The sequence below is a fragment of the Haliotis rubra genome, unplaced genomic scaffold (genome assembly GCF_003918875.1).
Source record: "Haliotis rubra isolate DU_JTF1 unplaced genomic scaffold, ASM391887v1 Scf130, whole genome shotgun sequence".
Taxonomy (NCBI): Eukaryota; Metazoa; Mollusca; class Gastropoda; order Lepetellida; family Haliotidae; genus Haliotis; species Haliotis rubra.
The window spans coordinates 629,899-653,339 of NW_025765226.1; the positions used below are offsets into that span (position 1 = coordinate 629,899).

The window sequence follows — 23,441 nt, forward strand, 5'->3', positions numbered from 1 at the left end:
TAGGCGGGAAACTGTGGCGCCACTGTTCCCACATGCTTCACTCTCTCCTTCTTCACCCTAGCGGACGGTTGTGAGAGCGCCTGTTTCTCCTATACGGCACTATATCCTTTTATTAATTAGTTATTACCCTCTATTTTACTTTTATAGAGGTTTAGAAAGTATCTTTCAACAATATGGTTTGAAATTTATTCGTATTTTCACGGTTTTTTCACGGTTTTTGTACGTGATTGTTCAGTTGTTTACATTTCATGAAAAACCTATTTTCTTTGTAGGTTTAGGTTCGCTGCTGCAGACCCGCATTACTGTGCCCTAGCTGCACAACAACATGTACTTCCAGCTATTGTAATCTTTATCAGCATTTAACAGAAATTCAATTTAATAAATAAAATGTCTCTGTACTTAGGCGTACTGCTGACAATCCAGGCGACTTTACAAGTCTTGGATAAACTGGCTGAGTTCCTCACGAGCTGTCTACTGCTGTCAGATGACTTACTTCCATCCAGTGAGCTGCCAGACGTGTCCTTGGAGGATGGGCGTGGGATGTTGTCCGCCATTACTTCGAAGAAAAGGTCTTCTACATCGGACAACCCCTCAACGCAGACGTAGAAGCCATCCTCTACGCAGAATGAAGCCTCACACCCCTAAGACGTCTAGCAGCTCTATGGGGACTTCTGCGCTGACTACAAGGTCCTTGCAGCCGTCATCGTCCCGATGGAAGTGAGATGACTTCATGATGAACCGCGGCTGATCATCCCAGAGATACAGCACGCAGTCCGAGGGCGGCAGATGAGCGATCCCTGGACCATATCGCTATCAACGCCGAGAGGGCGCATCTACAATCATCGCAGACGTTCAACCCAGGGTCTTCATGCAGCAGAGAGTTACCATCTACTCTGGCGGCAGATGAGTGATCCCTGGACCATATCGCTACCAACGCAGATAGGGCAGCTCATCTATCACCGCAGACATTCAACCCGGGGGGTCCTCATGCAGCGGTTTCCCAACAGATCATGGAGATGATGGAGAGGCGCGTCGCACTGAAGAGGGCATCGCATGTTCAACAACCAGCCCGCAGAGAGGACCCGAGTCTTCGCGAGGTTCCAACGCAGACGACGCTTCAGAGAGGCCCTCCACTAACGTGATGTCTGAGAACAGATCTACGCTTCAGGAGGTCAACCAGCCTGCGCGAAGGACGACTCACCCATCCCCAGATGCGGCCTCGGACGATCAGCATTCGCGTGGGCACTCGCGAAGGACGTCTCACCCATACCCAGATGCGGACTCGGACGATCAACATTCGCGACAATTATTTGTCAACTAATAAGATCTTCGTCGGTGCACAGACTGAAGGTGTAATAAAGATCAAGAGGGGTACTCTTGTACGAATTCATCACCGGCACGGGTCTTCAGACTGAATCCAGGATGGGATTTCGCATGGATTGATATATCTACATTAGAAGACTCATGGCCATATAGAGATCTTCACTTCCGTACAGATCTGCAGATATTCTCACGGGCGGCGTGGTTCAGCAGCAGCCTTGCTAAGGCTAGGAAACTACATACTCATCACAGATTCCCTGAGTAGAATTTACAACAAAGTTCAGCATTAATTCTACAATTACGATGCTTCATTGAGATGGATGTATGCAGTCTACAGCTGATCATCTGTATAAAGGGCGACGGCATTATCTTCAGGACTGAAGTAACCGTCACAGCAGCCAGGAAAACAACCTACCTACCTACCGCGGCGAAATATTTCGCGCGTTTACCATTCAACCCTCGATACACGTGGTCACTCGTGTAACTCCGGAAGGCTACGGACAAGACCGAGAGGTGATCAGATATCAACGATGGCACTAGATTCTACAAGGACCTTTTTCCTGCTTCACCAGTGACGTCACAGCGCGGCAAGCCAAAGGAATCAAAATGCGTTATTTTGATTGGACCACGAGAGGCAACGCCCTGTGCAGAGGTCGGACGTAGTTCACAGGTCAAGAAATGGGTTACAAGTGACAACAACCTGTCAACGAGAGAGGAAGGCCTCAATTACAGTCCAGTTAGACGGGACCTGCGTGATTTGGCTGCCTTCACGACGTTTCATCATTGAAGATGATTCATCATACGAATTGCAGCAGCATACGTTGGACGGACTTTATATAGACTTCACAACGATGGCAGTCACAGAGTCGGACATCGCTTCATTTCCCTTACGGACACGGCAAGGGTTTCAAGATCGTAGGATATAGATACAAGTACTTGTATCTCAAGCACTACTCTCTCCGTTATTACTACGAAGTGGCAGAGTCTGTTGGTTCTTCTCACGTCAGCACAAGACATGACACGCAGAGGGAGTCTACCACTACACCCACTACAGGCCTTCGTGAATGCCAAACTGCACAATCCGGACCCCTTCGGACTCCTGGACAGATTAAATCCATATCTAATATGGTGGACGCACCTATTTAGCAGAGCCGGAGTACAAGACGCATCTCTATGTGGACGCATCTCTCCAAGATTGGGAAGCACACCTTGACAACGATGTGTCAGCTGGGATATGGACCAGAGCAGAGAAGATCTGCACTTCCACATGCTGGTAATGAAAGCAGTGATAAACGCCATACTCCACTGGACCAGCATTTTGAAGAATGCTCATCTGACGGTACATACAGTAACCTCCACAGTGGCGTTCTACATCCACAGAAGGATCAACAAAGTCAGCGAACCTTCTGGACATCTGCTTTCAACTGGTCAGCATAACAGTCAACCTGAATGTCCACATCAGAGCATGCCACATTCCAAGAGCCAAGAATGTGATAGCAGATGCACTATCCTGTCCAACGCAGCCAACAGTCTCAACAGACTGGATGCTACATCCAGAGATCTTCAAGCAGATCATACAAGAGATAGGAGCACCATTAATAGACCTCTTCACCACAAGGGTCAACTGATAACATTCGTCTCACCAATACCAGATCCACGGTCATGGGCAACGGACACGCTAAGCATCTCCTGGCAAGGACTAATCGCTTACACATTTCCACCACCAGCTCTAATACCGAGGGTGTTGCAGAAAATCAGTCAGACGAAGGACCTACAACTGATTTTGATCGTGCCTTACTGGCCAGCGAGAATATGGTTCCCCATTCTCATACAAGAACTAGGACTGCCTAAACTGCAACTACCAGAGTGGACGAATCTACTAGTACATCCTCACACAAAATAGGCGCAGAGGTGTTCCGGCTACACGTGTGGACTGTATCAAGGCATGCTTGAACAAGAGAGGATATTCCGCCAGGGCAGCGAAAGCAGTCACACTAGCTTTACGCAAGTCTACACGCAACTTGTACGACGACAAGTGGCGACGCTTCGAGACATACGCTTCAAGGACAGGCTTCACAGCCATGAAAGCGACACATCCTCAAGTGGCGAACTACCTTTGTCACCTAGACAAACGATGCTGTTAAAAGGGTCAACACTCTCAACATACCTAGCGGCATTGAGCTCAGTTATCGCCATGAGGACGAGTGCAACTGACGAAAATACCAGAGTTACTGGCCTTACTACGCCCTTTTAATTGGAGGACCAACAACAGAGATTTAAAGCTCCGGCGTGGGACCTCAACGTAGTTCTACGACATCTCACTAGTGATATCTACGAACCATTAGAGAGAACATCATTCGAGTTCTTGACGCAGAAGACGCTGTTCCTGATAACCTTAGCAACTGCAGCAAGGATGTCGGAAATACATGCTCTGGACTTCCAGAGAACACGATTTGATGAAAATCAAAACATCGTGCATATGGGACTGAGATGGAACTTCATAGCAAAGAATCAACTGCCAGGTCATCCAGACAGACAGTTCCACGTCCCAACACTATCATCAGTCCTTGGATCACAGGATACACAGGACCTATCCTTGTGCCCAGTGAGAGCATTGCAAGTCTACCTACAAAGATCCAGGTCCAGGAGACGGAAATTCAAGTGTCTTTTCGTCTCGATATCGACAGCGACACAGACGGAGGTCGTCCGCACTAAGATATCAAGCTGGATCAGAACTGTCATACTACGGACCTACAAAGCAGCAGGACTTGATCCTCCAAGAGCCTCCAACCCACATGAAGTTAGAGCTCTGGCGTCAACGCTCGCTCTACATGGGAATCGCTCTATCAGGACCATAATGGAGGGCTGCTTCTGGAAATGGGACATGGTGGTTGCCAACCACTACCTGAGGGACATTGCCACCGAGGACGGCTCTGGCATTCAACATTTCGGCCCACTTGTTGTAGCACAACAATTGACAGTCCCACAAAGGCGCTGAGACGGAGTCTTGCCCTTTTATCACATGACTTACAAAGCCTACATTCCGGAGAATTTTGCTTGAAGTCTAAATGCACGTCCAAGGACAGACTTGCATAAGTGATATGACCCAGTACTTGTAAGGATACTTGTACAGGAATGGGTCGCTTCTCCACTTGGTGCTTGCATCAAGAGATGGAGTCGCAAAATCCACATAAAATGTTAACAGAAGAAAGGACCAAAAGTTAACAATTGTGGTCCCCCCATCTAAAGGCAGCTGGAAAGACAGGGTCGCAGCAGCAGCAGAGATTAGCAGTAAAATACAGTGCCAACACAAAGTTCCCATAGGGGGGTATAGATGATGTAAATCACTACTTAAAATCCAAAGTAACTTGCCCGCCGCCAATCTGTCGGATTCTACAAGCAATAAGCATGAGTCAGGATAAGGAAAAATATGTAATTTTCTGAATAAAATTGATATTTTATACTTATCCTGACTCATGAGGTAAGCCCACCCAGCCTCCCCAGTAGACACTTTGGATTTCCCTGCAAATTCAAGTGTCGGGCTCATAATCAGGAGAGAGTGAAGCATGTGGGAACGGTGAGCCACAGTTTCCCGCCTAAACAGCTAAAGAGATAACTCTTGGGGGTAGTGATTTTACGTCTGTTTTTTATTGAAGGGAGCTTCAATAGGAGATACAAGTGTTCCACTAACATTCGCAAGAGGAAGGAGACAAACAATAAGCATGAGTCAGGATAAGTATAAAATATCAATTTTATTCAGAAAATTACATGCTTATACATGCAACATTGCATTCAGGAAGACAAAAGCACATGGGAATGCTAATATTTGTTGCAATTACCAGTGCAGAGTGTGGAAGAGGCAAAGCAAAGTGGAGTATACCATTTTACACACATTGATGTTCTTCACAAAACAGCCAAGACCTCATGCCAGACAGCAGGGTTTGACACTTAGGAAGGCACAATTCCGAACGACATTGTGTAGTATATAGCTGATGTGGTCTAGTTAAAAATCATGCCTGGTTTGACTGATCATGCAGATATTTAATGAACACTGTTTCAAATCACCATATTTGTAAATTTTCGTTTTTCGAAATTGTGCACAGCATAATCCATTATAATGAGCATTATAGAGACTGGTATTAAATTTATTTAAATGTAGACGACTATAAAATCTACCGGTACTCTTTAAGAAACGTTCTTCAGGAAAATGAAAAGTTTAGGTATTCATAATGGACAAAAGAAAACAATTATCACATAATTTTGTGTTTAATATACCATAGTTTGTTCTTCTAGTAATTGCACTTTAAACCTGCTGATAACAAAAATAACCTTGTTTTGTCTTCCAACAGTATGGTCTAGTTGACATAAGGTCAGGTCTAGTAAATTTTAAGACCCACTAACCCTCTGGCCTTGTTAACATCAAACCCTGTCACAGAGAGATCCGATACAGTTGCATTTTACTCTAATCAGATGGCCAACAAAGATTTCTCTACCAGATCTGAATATTTTGGATGACAAAAGCAACTCTCATCTGAACAAGCTGTGGTACTATAGCGACTATATAGTGGTACCAATATCCCTGCGCCATAGACTGTTGGGAGCTACGCACCAAGCATACAATAGACATGGCCAACTCATGGCAAAAAGAGCACAAAGAAGAAACTACTTTTTGTTAATTGATGCTCATATCAAGTGGCCATAGGTTTATCTCACAAAAACCTCAATAGCAAGGAAGACAATACAGATTTGAAAACAAAAAAACATATATTTTAGAATTTTGGCATGGGTTTTAACACACATTTACTGTACATGTTACCGTATCCCAATTGCGTAGAAGGATGCTCATGCTGTTGATCACTTGATTGTCTTGTCCAGAATCGATTATTTACAGACTGCCGCCATATAGCTGAAATATAGCTGAGTGCGGCATAAAACTAAATTTACTCACTCCCTCACTTATTAACTGTACAAGTGTATTCTTGAGAGGTATTTAGAAGTTGGTGAATATATAAAACAAGTATATGGATGGCAACTCCTTCTTAATCTTGCCCCTTCTTCATGGGATAGGGACAGGTGTAGAAAACATATTATACAGTACAACCAGAAATTATTGAGAATTTAAGATTGTAATTTTTTTTTTTTAAATTCACTCATTACTCACATATTTAATGTGAATATTTGCAGAACATAACTCCAGATTCAAAGACAGGTTAACAGTTGGTATTTTGTCAAGTCACCATGGGCAGCAATGCAGGCTTCAATGCGGCGGGGCATACTAATTACCAAAGAAGTTAGAAAGTCCATGCTGTTCCAATATCGTACCACCTCTTCTTTCATTTCAGCAATATTTGTCAGATGTTTGTTATTGACACTTTCCTTCAAAAGTCCCCAAACATTTTCTATTGGATTTAGGTCAGGGCTATAGCTTGGCCAATCTTATAATGTCATATTTTGGGTCCGAAACCAGGCCTGTGAATGCTTTGAACGATGTTTTGGGTTGTTGTCCTGCTGGAAAATCCATTACTTTCCATAGAACATGTGAATAGATTGAAGTAAATGTCCCTCGAGAATATCTGTGTACCGCTCACTGTTCATATTCCCTTCAAATACACAAAGGGGCGTTGCCCCTAACACAGATTGCCACCCCACACGTTAAATTTCGGACTGTGTTCTTTGGGCGCTGATACAAATGTTTTTTCACATTGTTTGGTCCAGAATTTCAGTGTATTAGGAAATAGCCACACAGAACTTTCATCTGAGAAAATCACATTGTCCCAGTTAAAATTTCTATGCTGTAAGCACCAGTTCAATCTTCGCTCCTTTTGTTCAGGTTTCATGATCGGTGATGGAATTCCTCAACTTTTCTGCCAACCCATTGCATGCAGCTCAGTTCTAATTGTCTCCTTACAGACAACCACAGGTCCTCTATCAATCATATCCAGCCTTAAGTTTTCTAAACTCCTTCGTTTGTTTTTAGAAACAACTTTCACTGACAGTCAATTTAATGGGCCTACCTGCGCCTCCTTGGTGTAAATGCCATATCCATTTGCAATATTTTTCAAAACATGATAAACAGTGGACAAAGGGATGCTTGTTGAAATCACTTTAGCTGATCTGATGTCCTTGTTATAATACTCTAAAATCAACTTCCTCTTCTCTTGCCGTTTTAACTGTTTCAGTAGCGAGGTATTATGTTTATGTTGCTATTTCCACGATTAATGTGGGCTTTTCTGCGTTTTTCTGCACAGTGGGAAAGTTTTCTTTGGTAGGCCTGCTGCTCCACTGACTGGCAACAGACTAAAGTACTATCGGAAATGCTAGAAAAATGCTTTTTGACTTATATCTAAAATTCAGAGGTTTTACAGTTACTTAAATAACAAATATCACTTCAAGAAACATTTACCTAATGTAGACCGAGGGAATAAATTTTGAGACATGCTCTAAAATGTGTTTTTACTGATGAAAATACCAAAAACTTAGAAAAATAAGGAGTAGTGGGACGTTATTTGATACAAACATTAATTGCCTGCGTTACGTCATCAGCATGCATGGTATCGACAGGTGAAATTGACACCTGAGCACACGCTCGGGCGAGGGGTCATCTCAATAGATGTTTTCTGCAAAATGTTGAACATGTGTACGTATAGTATACGTATCAGTTATGTAAGGGATCATGTGTATTTGTTTTGAAATAAACATACGAATTACTGTACATTGGAAAGAATCCTATTACTTGTGTTATCTTATCGATTGATTGTAGAAATGTGCAACGTTTTAATAAATGTTTTGCATGTCAACAGTATATTTCATTGCAAAAATATGGATGTAATTCGGTCTGTTTAATCTAGTTGTGAACATTGGCCAAAGATTTAACGAAGTCACTGGTGTAGCTTCTTTAGAATATATATATTTTTCTTCTCAAAGTTTTGTAGACCGCCCGTCTGAGCACTCCCTTGTCAAAGTTGTCAAGGATGGTTTTACGTCCTGGTTTTGCATTTGAGTCGGTCCCTGTCTTGTCTGATTTGTTTACAATATTGTAAACTTGTTGGTAAGACATACCAACAGCTCTACAAGTTCTGTATTAAACCCTTTCTAAACTAATGAACGGTTTACCTCTGTCTTTTTGAAGCAGAAAAAAACTATAAACCTTTGCAACAACAATCGACTGCAAATCGTTGGCCCTAGTGGAGGCTGTGATAAAGATGTGCATGCATGACGGGACACTTATTTATCAAGACTTAACATTTATATTAATATTTCTTCAATAAAGAAACGATAATTAAGTAAAGTAACACAAACATTCAACATTTATTTGTTTAGGAAAAACGTTAATTCATCTTTTTACACCACCTGTATTATTAGCATAAATGTAAAGACTATTTCAGATTTCTGTTGTTGAACTCTGAAAAAATCTTAAGTTGCTGTTTTGGTACCAAATTCTCTCCTGTAAACTGCCCTTTAAATGCATGGGAATGTTAAATCGATTGAAATAAAAATTAGGTAGACAATAGGCGAGTTGATATATTGACAACATAGTACATTTATCACCTTTATAAAGATATTAAGGCTCAAAAGCATTTTTCTAGCATTTCCGACAGTACTTTAGCATCTTGGCTACCAATGTTCATGATTGGCAAAACGAAACATACTAGAAGCTATCTACATCAGGAGATTAACCCCAGAGATTAATAGCGATCTAAGTGTATACCTCCCTAGTGCCTGGAAAATCACAAAAGCCGCACCACACTGGCCTCTACTAGTAGTCGCTTTAATTAGCTGTATATCACTCTGCTGTGTTCACATCTCCTTACCCCCATTATTTGTGTCAACTGGCTTAACTTTATCCCAATTATCATTGTTTTTATAACTTCTTTTTGATCTGTCCTCATTGATTGATTGCATGTATATACATATGTACATCTCTGGCGTCCTCTGAAATCATCCAGATAGCTAGGTGTCGTATTAACTGGATCAAACAAGCAAAACGTATTGATGATGCATATTGACGACACATTCTATACAGTACAATTACAATTTAGTTAATCCTATTCCAAATTAAAACGTGTTTTATACTGATTAGATGTTCTCACACCTGCCAAATCCTAGTTGGCAACTGAAGTGACACATGTCCCTAGTGTTTTGATGGGTAATTAACAAATTCACATCAAATGCCTGTTGGGAGAGATTAACAATGAATACACTTAGTCATGCGGTAAACATGTAATAGCCATCAAAGTGTCTTGTGGAAGTCACAATAACACAGGCTAGGGTGGGAGAACTGTTTATTTGCTGGTGACAAACTGATGACAAACTGACACCCTGTAACAAGGAATGAGATAATAAGAATACAGTTCATCTCACAATCTGACATATAAAAGCAACATTCTACATAATCATAAGTGATACAGACATCACTACTTTATATAAGCTTGACATATTGCGGTCGTTGAAGTTACACATGCAATATGGATATGGCATGACATGCATGATGTTATGTTCAATTAATTATACATTACAAATATATATAAACATATGTACCCTGTGATTCCCATGGGGTTGTCCGTATTCAAGATAATCTTGTATGAACCTGTTCATGATATAAAACATACCATGAGTTCTAATCTATTTACACATCTAAATATTTCATCTAAACTATTATCAATTCAGTAATAAACAATACAAATTACTGCCAGATAACCAAAACCACACATACAATCAGATATGGTATTTCTTATATACATAAACTCAACATACACACACACACAAAGTATATGTGACATGTTTAAACATAACATTAATCTGATATAGATATATTTACATGAAGTGATTTATACATTACAATGCCATAAAAAGAACATAATAGTAAATAACCCTTTTAGTTTCTGGTCCTGTGTCTCTCCAAGTGTCCAAGTGCAAGTTGTAAGTGCCAGTGACAAGAATGCATATGTGGAAAACAAAGGGTTTGAAAGTGGGACACCTAATTCAAAATTAGCCAATCATTAAAATACCTGGGCTTATACTTTGATTGCTAGTTGATCTACCCGACACTGCAGTGGACTTACCCAATGAAATTACTTAACAAAAGAAATGAGCTTTAATGATACTAGTTTACTTGCAACTGCGTAAATATCTTATGGAGCCTGAAATAAGAGATTTGATTATTCATATATCAGTGAAGATGACTGGTTCATATATCTGAAATTAATACAATAAATCGTTATTAATTACTGTATTGCCTGAAATATACAACTGACATTATTTTAAACATGTTAAAGTAAAACAACTAAATGATAAAACATAATCACTATGTACAGACTTAAACTCTACCACATACTTCCCCCCTCGGGACTAAATGATGTCCTCATCATTTGCCGGAGATCAGGTGGAGAAGGGTGTCTTGAGCAGAATCATTTGTGAGAGTCCCACTTAGCATCAATGATGTGAGGTACTCTGCCCTGGACTTCCAATCAGGTTTTGGTACAGCTGCTGACATCACATACTCATCACTGGTCATCCACTGTGGTCTACTCCTGGAGCAATTGGATCTCCTAGGACAAGGTACCGGTGGTGTTACCTATCTTTCTTGAGGTACACTAACATCTTGTGCTACAGGTTCTGAAGGTAAATCCAAAGCTTTGGGTGTTGCGTCCTCCTGTAGTGTCAGAGCTGTATCAGATTCACTGTTGGGATCATCAAGTACCGAAGTAGTTTCCACATCCTGATCTAGATCAGGAGCAACTTCCTCTGACTGGTCCTCTCCATCTTCGTCATCCACAGCAGCACTATCTATGTCTGCTTCTGCCTTAGCTGGCCAATCAACTACATCTGCAGCTGAAACTGATGGCTCGGATGAAGAATTGGGGACGAGTTCAAAGTCTTCATCTTCACTCTCTGTGGTACTTGGATTAATACTGGGCAATACTGTCTGTCTCATAGTAGGTTGTAGATGTGGACTGTACCTCCTTTTCCGTGGCTTGGGAACTGAAACAGATGTTTCTGGCCTAGGAAGAGAACCAATTGGCAATAACAGATTCCTATGCAGAGTTTTCTTCCTGCCATCTCCGTTTTCTAGTTCCACAACATATACTGGTATGGTAGGGTTTGGCTGGCTTGTGACAATGTAAATGTTATCTTCCCACTTGTCGGCTAGTTTGTGACGACCATCAAAGGCTACCACTTTAACAAGTACACGATCACCGACATCTAATACAGCTGCTCTAGCTCTCAAATCATAGAAGGACTTCTGCTGAGATTGAAACTGACTGGCTTGTCTAGTGGCTATCTCATAGGCATTGCCTTCAAATGACCTTCCTGTTCCTGGTATAGAACCGCACCGAGACCTTGGTTACTAGCATCAGTATGAAGTTCGAAAGGCTTGGAGAAATCAGCGTAACCAAGTACTGGTGGTGTTGATAATCTCATCTTTAATTCATTGAAAGCTCTGTCATGCAATTGTCCCCATGTCCAGTCCTGTTTGGCAAGCTTTTGGACTCTTAAAACTTAATAGCCTGCAAATCCCAGAAATTGTCGAACTTGTTCTGGTGTAGTTGGCATAAGCCAGTCACAAATTTTGGTAATCTTCTTAGGATCTGCTTCGATGCCATGTGCAGAAACGATGTACCCGACATATTTCACTTTCCTCTTGGAAAGTTTACTTTTTTGTGGGGGGAGCTTAACTCTTTCAACACCAGTCAACCAGAGGCATTTACTGCCATGACACCGAGTTCCCAGAGACTCTAAGGTCACAGATGAAGCCTATGTTTATGAAGGAAATTATAAGCTTGTAAAACGTTATTACTACTACATCTCATACACCATTTAAAAGATCAAATCCCACTGTTGATAAATATGAAGTTTATTTTTATAATATAATTCAAATAATACAACTACAACTTAAATAAATTTATTTTTTAATGAAAATGCAAGTTTACATTTATGATGTCCAGATAAGCCACGAAAGAAGCAAAAACGATGGCGATGTTTTTCCATTTGTGACATGTCATAACATGCCCTTGCCTTTTCCTTTCATATTTTCATTTTTACGTAATCAGAAAATTATTATAAAAAGATTTCTTAAATAATATGTATGGTCGCTTATTTCCCGATATCTGTGGCTTTCTGCTCGGTAACAGGACACAACAACGGAAAATACTTCGGTTTTCGATGCTTCGTATGAATAACATGCGAGGCAAATCGTTTGATGTCGGGTATCGTTCGAAAGCTCTGAACATCAACAATATCACTGTACCCTTGCCAAGAGTATTTTCACAGTTGTAAGAAGCGATTTTATTGGATAAAGATTGGTTTCTAATGATGCTTTTTCGCCACAGTCTGCTATAAGGGTCGTGATTGGTCAAAACCAGACATGTGACCTAAGGCAGCCAATCATATTACGGCCTCGTAAACGAAAACTTTTAGATTCAGACGAAAGTTTTGGGTAAAATAATGCTATCCTGAACATATTAAGCAAGAAATCGCTACATATACGTAAATTATGGGACTTATTGGCAGTGTAGGAAAGATAGCCCGTCCCAGCGTCCGAGACGGGTGAATTTTGTGGAGGACGGGTTAAAAAAAATATCTAGTCCGTCCTCATGTCGGGTCAATTTTAGCAAACCAGTGACATATATATAATGATTATAACCTTTTTGAATATTTACTGCCGAAGGTGTTTTATTTATATTTGGAGGACAGGCTAGATTTTGGCAGGACTGGTAAAAAAATTGACCTGCCAGTCCTGTGGACAGCTAGATTTTCTACATCTTTCCTACACTGTTATTGGACGTATCGTGCTAGGTTATGACCTGTGACAAAAATGCTTCATGTATATATTTTCGCATTAAACATCGTGTGTGAGCGTGAAGATTGAGGCGGCGAGAGCCGAGATGTCACTTGTCAGTGACTTGACTTGCATTACATGATCGCACAAAAAGATGGAAATAGTAATTTTATATGTACGTTTAACAACTTTTCTGAATGCTGTTGTTGATTTTATTCATTAGTTTAATCAATTTATTTAATAATTTCCTCGAAACATCGTTACTTTGCTCTTTGACAATATTATTGTGGACCCGCTGCCGAAGCATGTGTCCGAGAATCGTTGTTTTCAATAACATTGCGAAAAATAGTTTATAATTTTAATTCTGCCGATAATATATGATTAATTGAAATTTAATAAGTGTTTTCAGACATTGTGAAATGTGATGGATTTAATATAGGAATCATAAGTCAGGTAAGTTCCTCAAATTAGGTCTCATTTTGACGTGACTACTGCCTGACCGCTTAAGCGGCCTCCGGTGTCTGGGGACTCATAACGTTGCGGCCTGCGGTGTTGAATGGGTTAAGTCCACATTCCTGCAGCCGCTGGAAGACAAGTTTAAGCCTCTCGACATGTTCCTCATATGTCCTGGAGGAAATGATCGAGTTATCTATGTAGACGAGACATATATTCAAGTGCAAGCCTTCCAAACACTTCTCCATTAGTCGCTGACAGGTTGCTGGAGCATTAGACAAGCCAAAGGGCATCCGGTTGTACTCGAAAAACCCTAATGGACCTACTGTAAAGGCAGTTCTTTGCTTGTGATCTTTCCTCAAGTTCCACCTGATGGTAGCCACTCTTCATGTCAAGGACAGAAAAATAGGTCATACCGCCTAAACAGTCGAGCATTTCCTCAATCCTGGGCAGTGCATAAGAATCCTTAATGGTTCGATGATTCAATTGTGTAAAGTCAATGCACATCCTTAGCTGACCATTTTTCTTCTTAGCAAGGACTACATTGGTTGCCCATGGACTATGTGATGGTCGTATTACACCTGCAGATAGCAAATCCTGTAGATGACTTCTTACTTCATCAAACATAGCTGGTGGGATATGACGATGTCTCTGCTTAAAAGGGGTGATGTCATCAAGATTAATGCGATGCCGGACTTGTGTTGAGTGACCTAAGTCATGATCTGATTTAGAAAAGATGTCCTTGAATTTAAGTATGGTGTCTATTCCCTCAGCAATCTGATCACGTGTTAGGCCCTCCTTGTCCATCTCAATCTGATTTAGCAATAGGTCAGAGTCTACAGGGCGTCCAGGTGGTAAATCTTGAATTGTGACTGGTTGCAGCTCGCACAAAATAGCTCGAGTTGGAATGATAACAGCCTTGGTGGTGATATTTGAGATGTGCACTTCTATTGTATCTTGTCCTTGAGGATTGTATTTAACAATAGTAGGGGCAATGTCAAGATCCTGAGGTACTGCGAAACAACTGGTTGGTTGTAGCAGTGCACATACCTGAGGGTATGCCAATCCTTTATTGAGTTGACCCTTGATAACTGTGGTACTGTTACTAGGGATGACAACACTCTGATGTTCTGCACTCCTAATCAAGGCAAGTTTCCCATGGTTTCTCACTAATTCTTTCTCATGTAATACAATACTTGGGAATGCCAAGTACCAAGGGGTATGCAAATTGGCTTTCTGTAAAAACCTATCTCCATTTTGGTTTTTGCATACTTCAAGAAGATGTGATAACACATTTGTACCTAATAAGGCTGACACCCTACCATTGTATCTGGTATCAGATACCATAAGGAAAAGACAAGGCACAGGGTCCTCGTTAATGCCACCTCCTGAAGTCCTAACTGAGACCTCTATAAACCTGATATTGGAGTTGCTCACCTCCAGCACATTCAATATCTAATAATTCATCAAAAGACTCCAGTGCGATGTGAGAAAGATGTTTCTCATAAAAAGATTGAGAAAGTATTGATACAGTTGCTCCTGTGTCAAGAAGGGCTCGAACAGGAATGTCCTCAATGTAAACTTCGACTTCTTTTGAAGTTCCTACTAGTCCTTGTGGTGGTTGCCTGTGTACGGGGCGTTGACAAGTGCCTAATGGTAACCCCTTCCCACAGGCCCTGGCAAGTTTAAAGGTCGCCTCTGATGATCCAATAAAACACGACAACCATAAGCTAAATGGCCCGGGTACCCACATCTGTAGCAGATAGGTGTGCTTCCCTGAGGCTGTGTGCTTTTCCACTGTGATGAGGTGCATTTACCTGAAGGTTGAGACTGCTGTGAGCTTGGGTACTGATACCGAGGTGCAGCTGCACCTTGTTGGACATCCTGTGACTGTTCTTCACTCCAAGAAGCATGTTGTCCAAACTGTTAACCGTGTCCACGTCTGGGATTTCTGCCTCTTCCTCTCAATGAATAACTCTGGGGCTGCCTGTCTTCATAGCCCTCTATAGTGGGTGGTATAAATGACTGACTCTGGTATACATGAGCGGACATCTCTGTCTGTTGTTCCTTAATCTTTGAAATATCTGCTTTCAAATCCTTCATCATGCCCTTTAGTTCCAGAAAGTCTTGATCTTTCGCAGTTTCAACAGTTGAGGCCATCTTCAGTGTTGCCGACTTGGGTTTGCTCTTGGATGTGTCTTGTTTCCCGTGGTGCAGATCAAATTCCAGTTCTCGAAGGCATAGTCTTAAGTCATCAAAATTGGATATGGCATCATATTTGTATCCAGCTAGACTCTTAAGAGACGAGTGTAAACCATCCCAAAGTCGTGACCTCAGCATCTCATCCTGTTCCTCTCTTGAGATTTGCTTCAGTTCAGTAAGCTGGAACAATAACCTCTCCAACCTACAACTCGATGCTGCCACATCCTCATCATCCCGCTGACTGGTACTGTAGAACTCGGATAGCAAGGATGAACTACTACGTAGTGTTCCAAAGGCGCTCCTTAGTTTTGACAACAAGTCAGCTATAGTTGCTTTGAGACCTCACTTCATAGAAACTAAGGCTGCTTCTCCTTTAAAGGATTTACGAATGGCTTGCAATACTACATCTGGGCTGTATGTATTACTCTCTAGCAGGCAATCCACCTCATATCTCCAAAGGTCATACTCTGTGTCCTTTCCATGTTCTCCACTGAAGAAAGGCAGCCTGGGGAAATGCTGGTATGACACTGATGTCGGATTACTGTGGCTTGTGGGCGGTGGTGATGTATCGCCTGGGTCTTCCATCTTGATAGAAGTGCCTTCTTGCTGCGACATTCCATGTATCCAAGCCTTTAAATCCTCTGGAGTATCATCTTTAGGATGCATCCCCATTTTTCTAAACAATCGAACCATGTTACCCAAGTCCTCTTTACTGAGTTCGATATTGGTTAGAGTAAGTGAAGCCAAAGAAAAACGTGTTTCTAAAAACACAAACCCGAAGGCGAAAAAGAGAAAGGAGATAGTGCAATGTGGCGCCAGCGCTGTTGTAATGTTTGTGACTAAATGACTGTATGGTTGACTATTGAAAAGTCAAATGCACGAGGACAAGAGTAGAGTTATGAAGGAGGCACTAACAGCTGAAAACGAAATGAATGACAACAAAGCAGTCGTGATATACAAACTGAAGCAGCAGGTTCATCTGAGTTCATCACCTGGAAAGAATATGAAAATGTGACAACCAAATTTGTACGAAAGTTCGGTGGAAGATAAGGTTCAATCACGAATCATCAATGAGAGATGAAAACAAACCAATGTTGATTTGCAGTAACGCCGACGACAACACAAGTAGGACACTACTGAATCCACCCGCTTTACCCTGGGGTGCATGGGTATGTGCAATGTGCCGTGAGTGCTGGGTGATGGAACATAGTAAGTCAGTCACACAGTCAATATGAGTTTATTGATAACCTGATTTGGGTATAATTAATGCATAACGCCTAAGAGTAATGCCTACACACTTTATTGATTAAGCAAAGGTTTAAATTCTATTGAAGCTTCATAAAACACAAAGCACACCACTCACACACATCACAATGAAATACCATGCAGCACTAACTGGTGTCTATCAGGGTACATGTGGTCATCACTAATAAATAAACAAGTTCAGCTGACCTTCAGTAAACGACTCAACTAAATAATGGCATAAATAAACCAGAGTTGAAAATACAGAATAATTGTTACAACAGGAATAACACTGCAGTGTAAAGTCAGTTACTAAGTAGGACAGGGAAAACTATTTGAAATTTCACAGAATATTGGATGCATCAACTGAAATGAGATACCTGAATATATGCCGGCAATGGAATACATGCTTGTGTGATGAGGCAAATATACAGCAATTGCTTCTAAGCTAGCTTTGAAATCAGTCAATGATTGAATCAAGTTGATCATATTGTTCAGTTTATAGTTACCACGTATTGACGTGCATATTCAGTCTCTCACTGGATCACTTGGATTGTCAGTTGATCACTGGGCTTGTCACTCACTCCAACATCAGTCTTCAACAGCTCCTCACTGGGGGGCTCCATTGTAATAGCCATCAAAGTGTCTTGTGGAAGTCGCGGTAACACAGGCTAAGGTGTGAGAACTGTTTATTTGCTGGTGACTAACAGATGACAAACTGACACCCTGTAACAAGGAATGAGATAATAAGAGTACAGTTCATCTCACAATCTGACATATAAAAGCAACAATTCTACATAATCATAAGTGATACAGACATCACTACTTTAAATAAGCTTGACATATTGCGGTCGTTGAAGTTACACATGCAATATGGATATGGCATGACATGCATGATGTTATGTTCAATTAATTATACATTACAAATATATATAAACATATGTACCCTGTGAATCCCATGGGGGTGGTGTTGTCCATATTCAAGATAATCTTGTATGAACCTGTCCATGATATAAAACATACCATGAGTTCTGATCTATTTACACATCTAAATATTTCATCTAAACTATTATCAATTCAGTAATAAACAATACAAATTACTGCCAGATAACCAAAACCACACATACAATCAGATATGGTATTTCTTATATACATAAACTCAACATACACACACACACAAAGTGTATGGGACATGTTTAAACATAACATTAATCTGATATAGATATATTTACATGAAGTGATTTATACATTACAATGGCATAAAAAGAACATGATAGTAACTAACCCTTTTAGTTTCTGGTCCTGTGTCTCTCCAAGTGTCCAAGTGCAAGTTGTAAGTGCCAGTGACAAGAATGCATATGTGGAAAACAAAGGGTTTGAAAGTGGGACACCTAATTCAAAATTAGCCAATCATTAAAATACCTGGGCTTATACTTTGATTGCTAGTTGATCTACCCTACACTGCAGTGGACTTACCCAATGAAATTACTTAACAAAAGAAATGAGCTTTAATGATACTAGTTTACTTGCAACTGCTTAAATATCTTATGGAGCCTGAAATAAGAGATTTGATTATTCATATATCAGTGAAGATGACTGGTTCATATATCTGAAATTAATACAATAAATAGTTATTAATTACTGTATTGCCTGAAATATACAACTGACATTATTTTAAACATGTTAAAGTAAAACAGCTAAATGATAAAACATAATCACTATGTACAGACTTAAACTCTACCACAAACATACAAATGCACATGCACACAGATCTTTCCATCCAGATAACAGAATCATTTATCAATGGAAATCTATAGGGAATGGTTTGAAAATTCTCCGTCCGGGTAATATGTTTTCTACACCTGTCCCTATCACCTGAAGAAGGGGGCAAGAAGTAGCCCAGAAACGTCCTGTTATACAATAAAGAAGAGGTTACCATCCATATACTTGTTTTATATGTACATGTGGACTAGCAGCAGTGGTCATGTAGTGACAAGAACAAGATAGTGAGTGCCTTAAGTGCCCACCATTAGTGTCAAGGTCCTGCCTACTGCCTAAAGGAAAGTACAGATAACTCATTTAGAAATCCGGGTTTTACATCAACTTTGTTTCTGATAGTAAGTTTCTTAGAATTTATGTGTGTGGAAATATTTGTCAATATCTTTTTTGCCAACTGCAGTTTACAGTCAAAAGATTAAATTGTTTATGTATGTAGTAGAGTTATAAATATTTATAGTACATTTTTTGAAAAAAATGTTACTTTAGCCATGACTCGAATGAAAAGGTTTTTGTATTTCAAATAATTATTGAGTCAAATATGTAGGAATTTAACATTATGTAAAACCCACTTGGTTGTTGTGTAACCATAACACAACAACACACTATGCTTGTTTGTCTCCATTATATTGCATCACCATTCAACCTTATTGCTGAATTTGTGCAATTTCTGATCCATCCAAATTGAAGTGTACAGACACTAGCAGTACGCCAGAAACTTATAGTTATACTTTTCTGAATAACCAGCGAAGACTTTTGTGTTTTCAGTTAACCTTGAAGATTTTGCCAAAGCCTTCTGTAACATTACAAGAGAAGTTATGAAGGAAAGCAGAGTACCTGAAATCCATCTGATCGAGAAAAATCCAATGGTTATTGCCAAACTCAAGGGAGTGTTTGATTCCCATCTGACCCTGGAATCAGGAGAGGATACCATGGACATAGAGGTGGCTGGAGCTACAGGAGGCGAGGAGTGTTCAATCTGCAAGGACTCCTGCAACGATCCCAAAACCCTGAAGTGTGGGCACAGGTTCTGCAGTGAATGTATCGATCACTACTTCAACAATTACAAGCCTGTGTGTCCAAATTGTGGTGCCATTCATGGACCAGTGTCAGGGAACATGCCAGAAGGCAAAATGTCTGTGACTGTGAATGCTTTCAATCATCTCCTGGGACATCCACATGATGGAACCATTACTATCAGATACAACATACCAGGTGGAATTCAAAAAGTAAGTAACATACATATTTCATTCAAATGGTGAATGCATTTCTGCTGATAGCTCAACAACATGTTTTTTTTCTTTTGTCATTTTTAGTTTGACAGGTTCAACTCTGTAATGAAATAGAAAGTTAGAATGTATGATTGACCTGCCAGAGTATGTTCATCATAACACAATCCTAAATGAAAATGCCCAGAAGCCCAATCTTATCCGTCCCCATTACCGGGACACATGTATGCATATGTCAAAGAAATTTGGTGTAAGCTGGGTTAATATTGATATAATATCAAACTGTTATGAAATGATGCTGTGTGCAGTTTTCTACACTCTATAGAATTGGAAGGATCTTCTCAATTTTTCAGTTTTTATAGCAACCAACAATGCAAGGGTAGTAGTGTACATTCAGAAACTAGGTGGGACCAAGTCCCCATCCCTGTAGATAGAAACATCTTGATTTCTTGCCTTGGCAGACTCATACAACTGCTGGATGGAAATTATTTAGGGACACTTCGCTTAAAAGCCCTGAAATTGCATCTGGGTGGCAGCTACAGACCTTCATCATTATCAGCAGAAGAGATGCTGCTGCTGCATGGCTGCTGATATCTTAGCTCTTAGTTATAAACAGGTTCAAAACTCTCTTCCCAATCTCGCTTACCAGTAGAGTTCACATAATACCTTCACCCAGTTGTTCTTACGAGACTATTTCCAAGGTGTTAACGTTTACTCACAAGGTCCCTTGTTGCTCCCGGGACGATTATTAGATCCTTGGGTTTGTTCCTGTCCCCAAGAATAGAAGTGGAGGAGCATGATAGGATGTGGAAGAATGAGCTTCATTGGCAAGGACCCTTTCAGCAGCTAGTTAAGAGGTGGGACTAGAGTTGCTCGTGATGGGCAGGGACCTTTTAAGCAACAAGCTAAAAGTATTCATTAAGTTTTGAAAACATCACGTTACAAGAAGCTTCACATCCTGACTGACTGACTGACTGAGTTTGGTTTTACGCCGCTTTTAGCAATATTCCAGCAACATCACGGCGGGGGACACCAGAAATGGGCTTCACACATTGTGCCCATGTGGGGATTCAACCCGGTCTTCGGCGTGACGAGCCAACGCTTTAACCATTAGGCTACCCCACCGCCCCTTCACATCCTGAAGTGACATCACAAACAGAATGGCATGTCTCAGGGCTTGAAGTGGGTATGCTAGAAAATATTGTACTCTTTCCTTGGTGAAAAACAGTTAAGTGCAAACTTTTCAGGTCACTCAGGTCAGGTCACTGTACATTCTTATCCAGCATATCCACAAACACACCACACATTAGTTTAACATGCTAATACTTTTATGATTTAGTCAAGAGTCATGATGACTCCTAGATTGGAATGCCTTTGGAGAACCCTTGATTTAGTAATCAGAGATGAATGTTTTTGCTTGCCCATATTCTCTATTTGTAAATGATTCCCAAGAAAGAACAAATGGAAATTTAAAATATCCCCAGGTAATGATGAGTGCTGCTCTTATAACATTTGTAAGTCTGGGAGGGCAGCTTTAGTTTTGACTGTCCTGTGACCTTCACTTCCTTTATCCTAATTGTATCCTTGATTTTATAGTCTGTATTATGGACATACATTTCCTGTGAAACCTACATGATTGTAGAGATGACATTTTAATGAAACTTTATTAGCAATGATGTTCAACTGGCGTTTTTCAACATGCCATTTGATAATGTTGTGGAAACTTGATATGTTACTGGTCAAATCTTAAACTTTTTGATATCATGCATATGAATGTATAACCAATTGCTGTGCTTCGAATAGCTACATTGTGCTTTTTCAGGAAGAACACCCGAACCCAGGCAAACCATACATGGGGGCTTATTGGACTGCCTATCTTCCAGATTCATGGGAAGGGAAAAAAGTTCTTCGCCTGTTGATAGTGGCATTTGACAGACGATTGACATTTACTGTTGGCAGATCTGTCACAACTGGTGCTGAGAATAAAGTTACATGGAATGATATCCACCACAAAACTTCATATTTTGGAAAGTAAGTACTGACTGGTACAGTTCTGCAGTTACTCTTTAGCTTAATAACAAGAAAAGTAGACTTTAAATTTGTATTTATGTATACCCTGAGAAAGTAACATTCTATCATGACGTCAAACAATGCTTTGTTCAGACTGGTTCAGAAGAGGTAAGACTTTCCTTATTGATGCCTCATTTAAAATAGGCACATTTACACAAAGTCTTTGGATTCATTTGACAACTTATTTTTGAAAAAGTATGTAAAGTATGTGTTTTGAACCATTATCTTTAACTGTCCAGGACTATGAATATTTCAATCCCGAACATCAGTAATATTTATGACATGTGTAACTACTTGTGACCCCTTTTTTCAGAATGTTTAAAGATAGGAGACCTTTGTACTTAGGCGTAATTACACGTTCCAAGAGAGCATAATTTACAAAACAGAGATAAAGTAATGGAATGGCAATATGTCTGTTGTGTTTTGAAGTTAGGTTTAGTCCAGAGTATGTACCGTTTATATCAAAATGTTGAAACCTTGCACTGAAGCAAACAATTCCAAATAAAAATACAAGATAAAATGATACTTTGTTGAGGTCATATTCATGGAAAGTTGTGTTGTTTAATTGGAAAGTATGTGAATATTTCGCTGTGAACAAAGATCACTCACATTAACTCACAAAAAAAAGAAAATATAAACAAACAAAAAAAGATTATATGTAAAAAGCAAATTCACTTCAGCAGTTAAATCTGTAAGTATTTGGGTTAACAAGTTGAACTCTTCACAAAGATACCTTCACTGTTGAGTGTCACTTTCATTTCTCTGTTTTGTAGTTTTGGCTACCCTGACCCTGGTTACTTGAAGAGAGTCCAGGAGGAGCTTGCTGCTAAAGGGGTGACTGAAGCAGACATTGACTGGAGCACACCAGTGTGAGGGTTCTATATACCCTTCACAATGATATTTCTGATACCTTTCAGCATGTTTTCAGTACGGAAAGTCAGTTTAACTGCTATGATGTTGCAAGAGTGTTGCCAAAAGCAGCATATATCATATCTTTGTTATTCATAATTCACTCATTCATTTATATGTTTTAGGGCAATTACTACTTTTGACCTAATTCATTCAGCTGCATATTATCTTGTACTACCTTTCAGTTTCATTACTTTATACTATTGATATTACTTGCATAAAAACCTGTACAGATGGGAACGACAAACAAAATTCATATGTAGCTGTGCATGACAAAAGACTGCAGATCAATGAACATGTATTTATTTGTCTCAGTGCTAGACTGACATCAACATAGGTGGACGGATATCCCAGATAACATTTTTTGTAAAGTATGCAGACAGATATCCCAGTGTATCTGATATCCGAAACAGACATGTGTATATACAGGATATCCCACAGTATGTCTAAAACAGTGTAAA

General features: G+C 40.1%; 1 protein-coding gene across 1 annotated transcript in view; it reads left to right on the plus strand.

Moving 5' to 3' along the window:
- LOC124267270 overlaps positions 1 to 23,216 on the plus strand; it is an 80,580-nt gene extending 57,364 nt beyond the window's left edge. Inside the window, exons 12-14 of the mRNA XM_046702181.1 lie at positions 19,541 to 20,001; positions 21,824 to 22,032; positions 22,845 to 23,216. Of these exons, the coding sequence (XP_046558137.1) occupies positions 19,541 to 20,001; positions 21,824 to 22,032; positions 22,845 to 22,944 (770 nt within the window). The 3' untranslated portion in view covers positions 22,945 to 23,216. The remainder of the gene's footprint in view (positions 1 to 19,540; positions 20,002 to 21,823; positions 22,033 to 22,844) is intronic.
- The last annotated feature ends 225 nt before the right edge of the window (positions 23,217 to 23,441 follow it).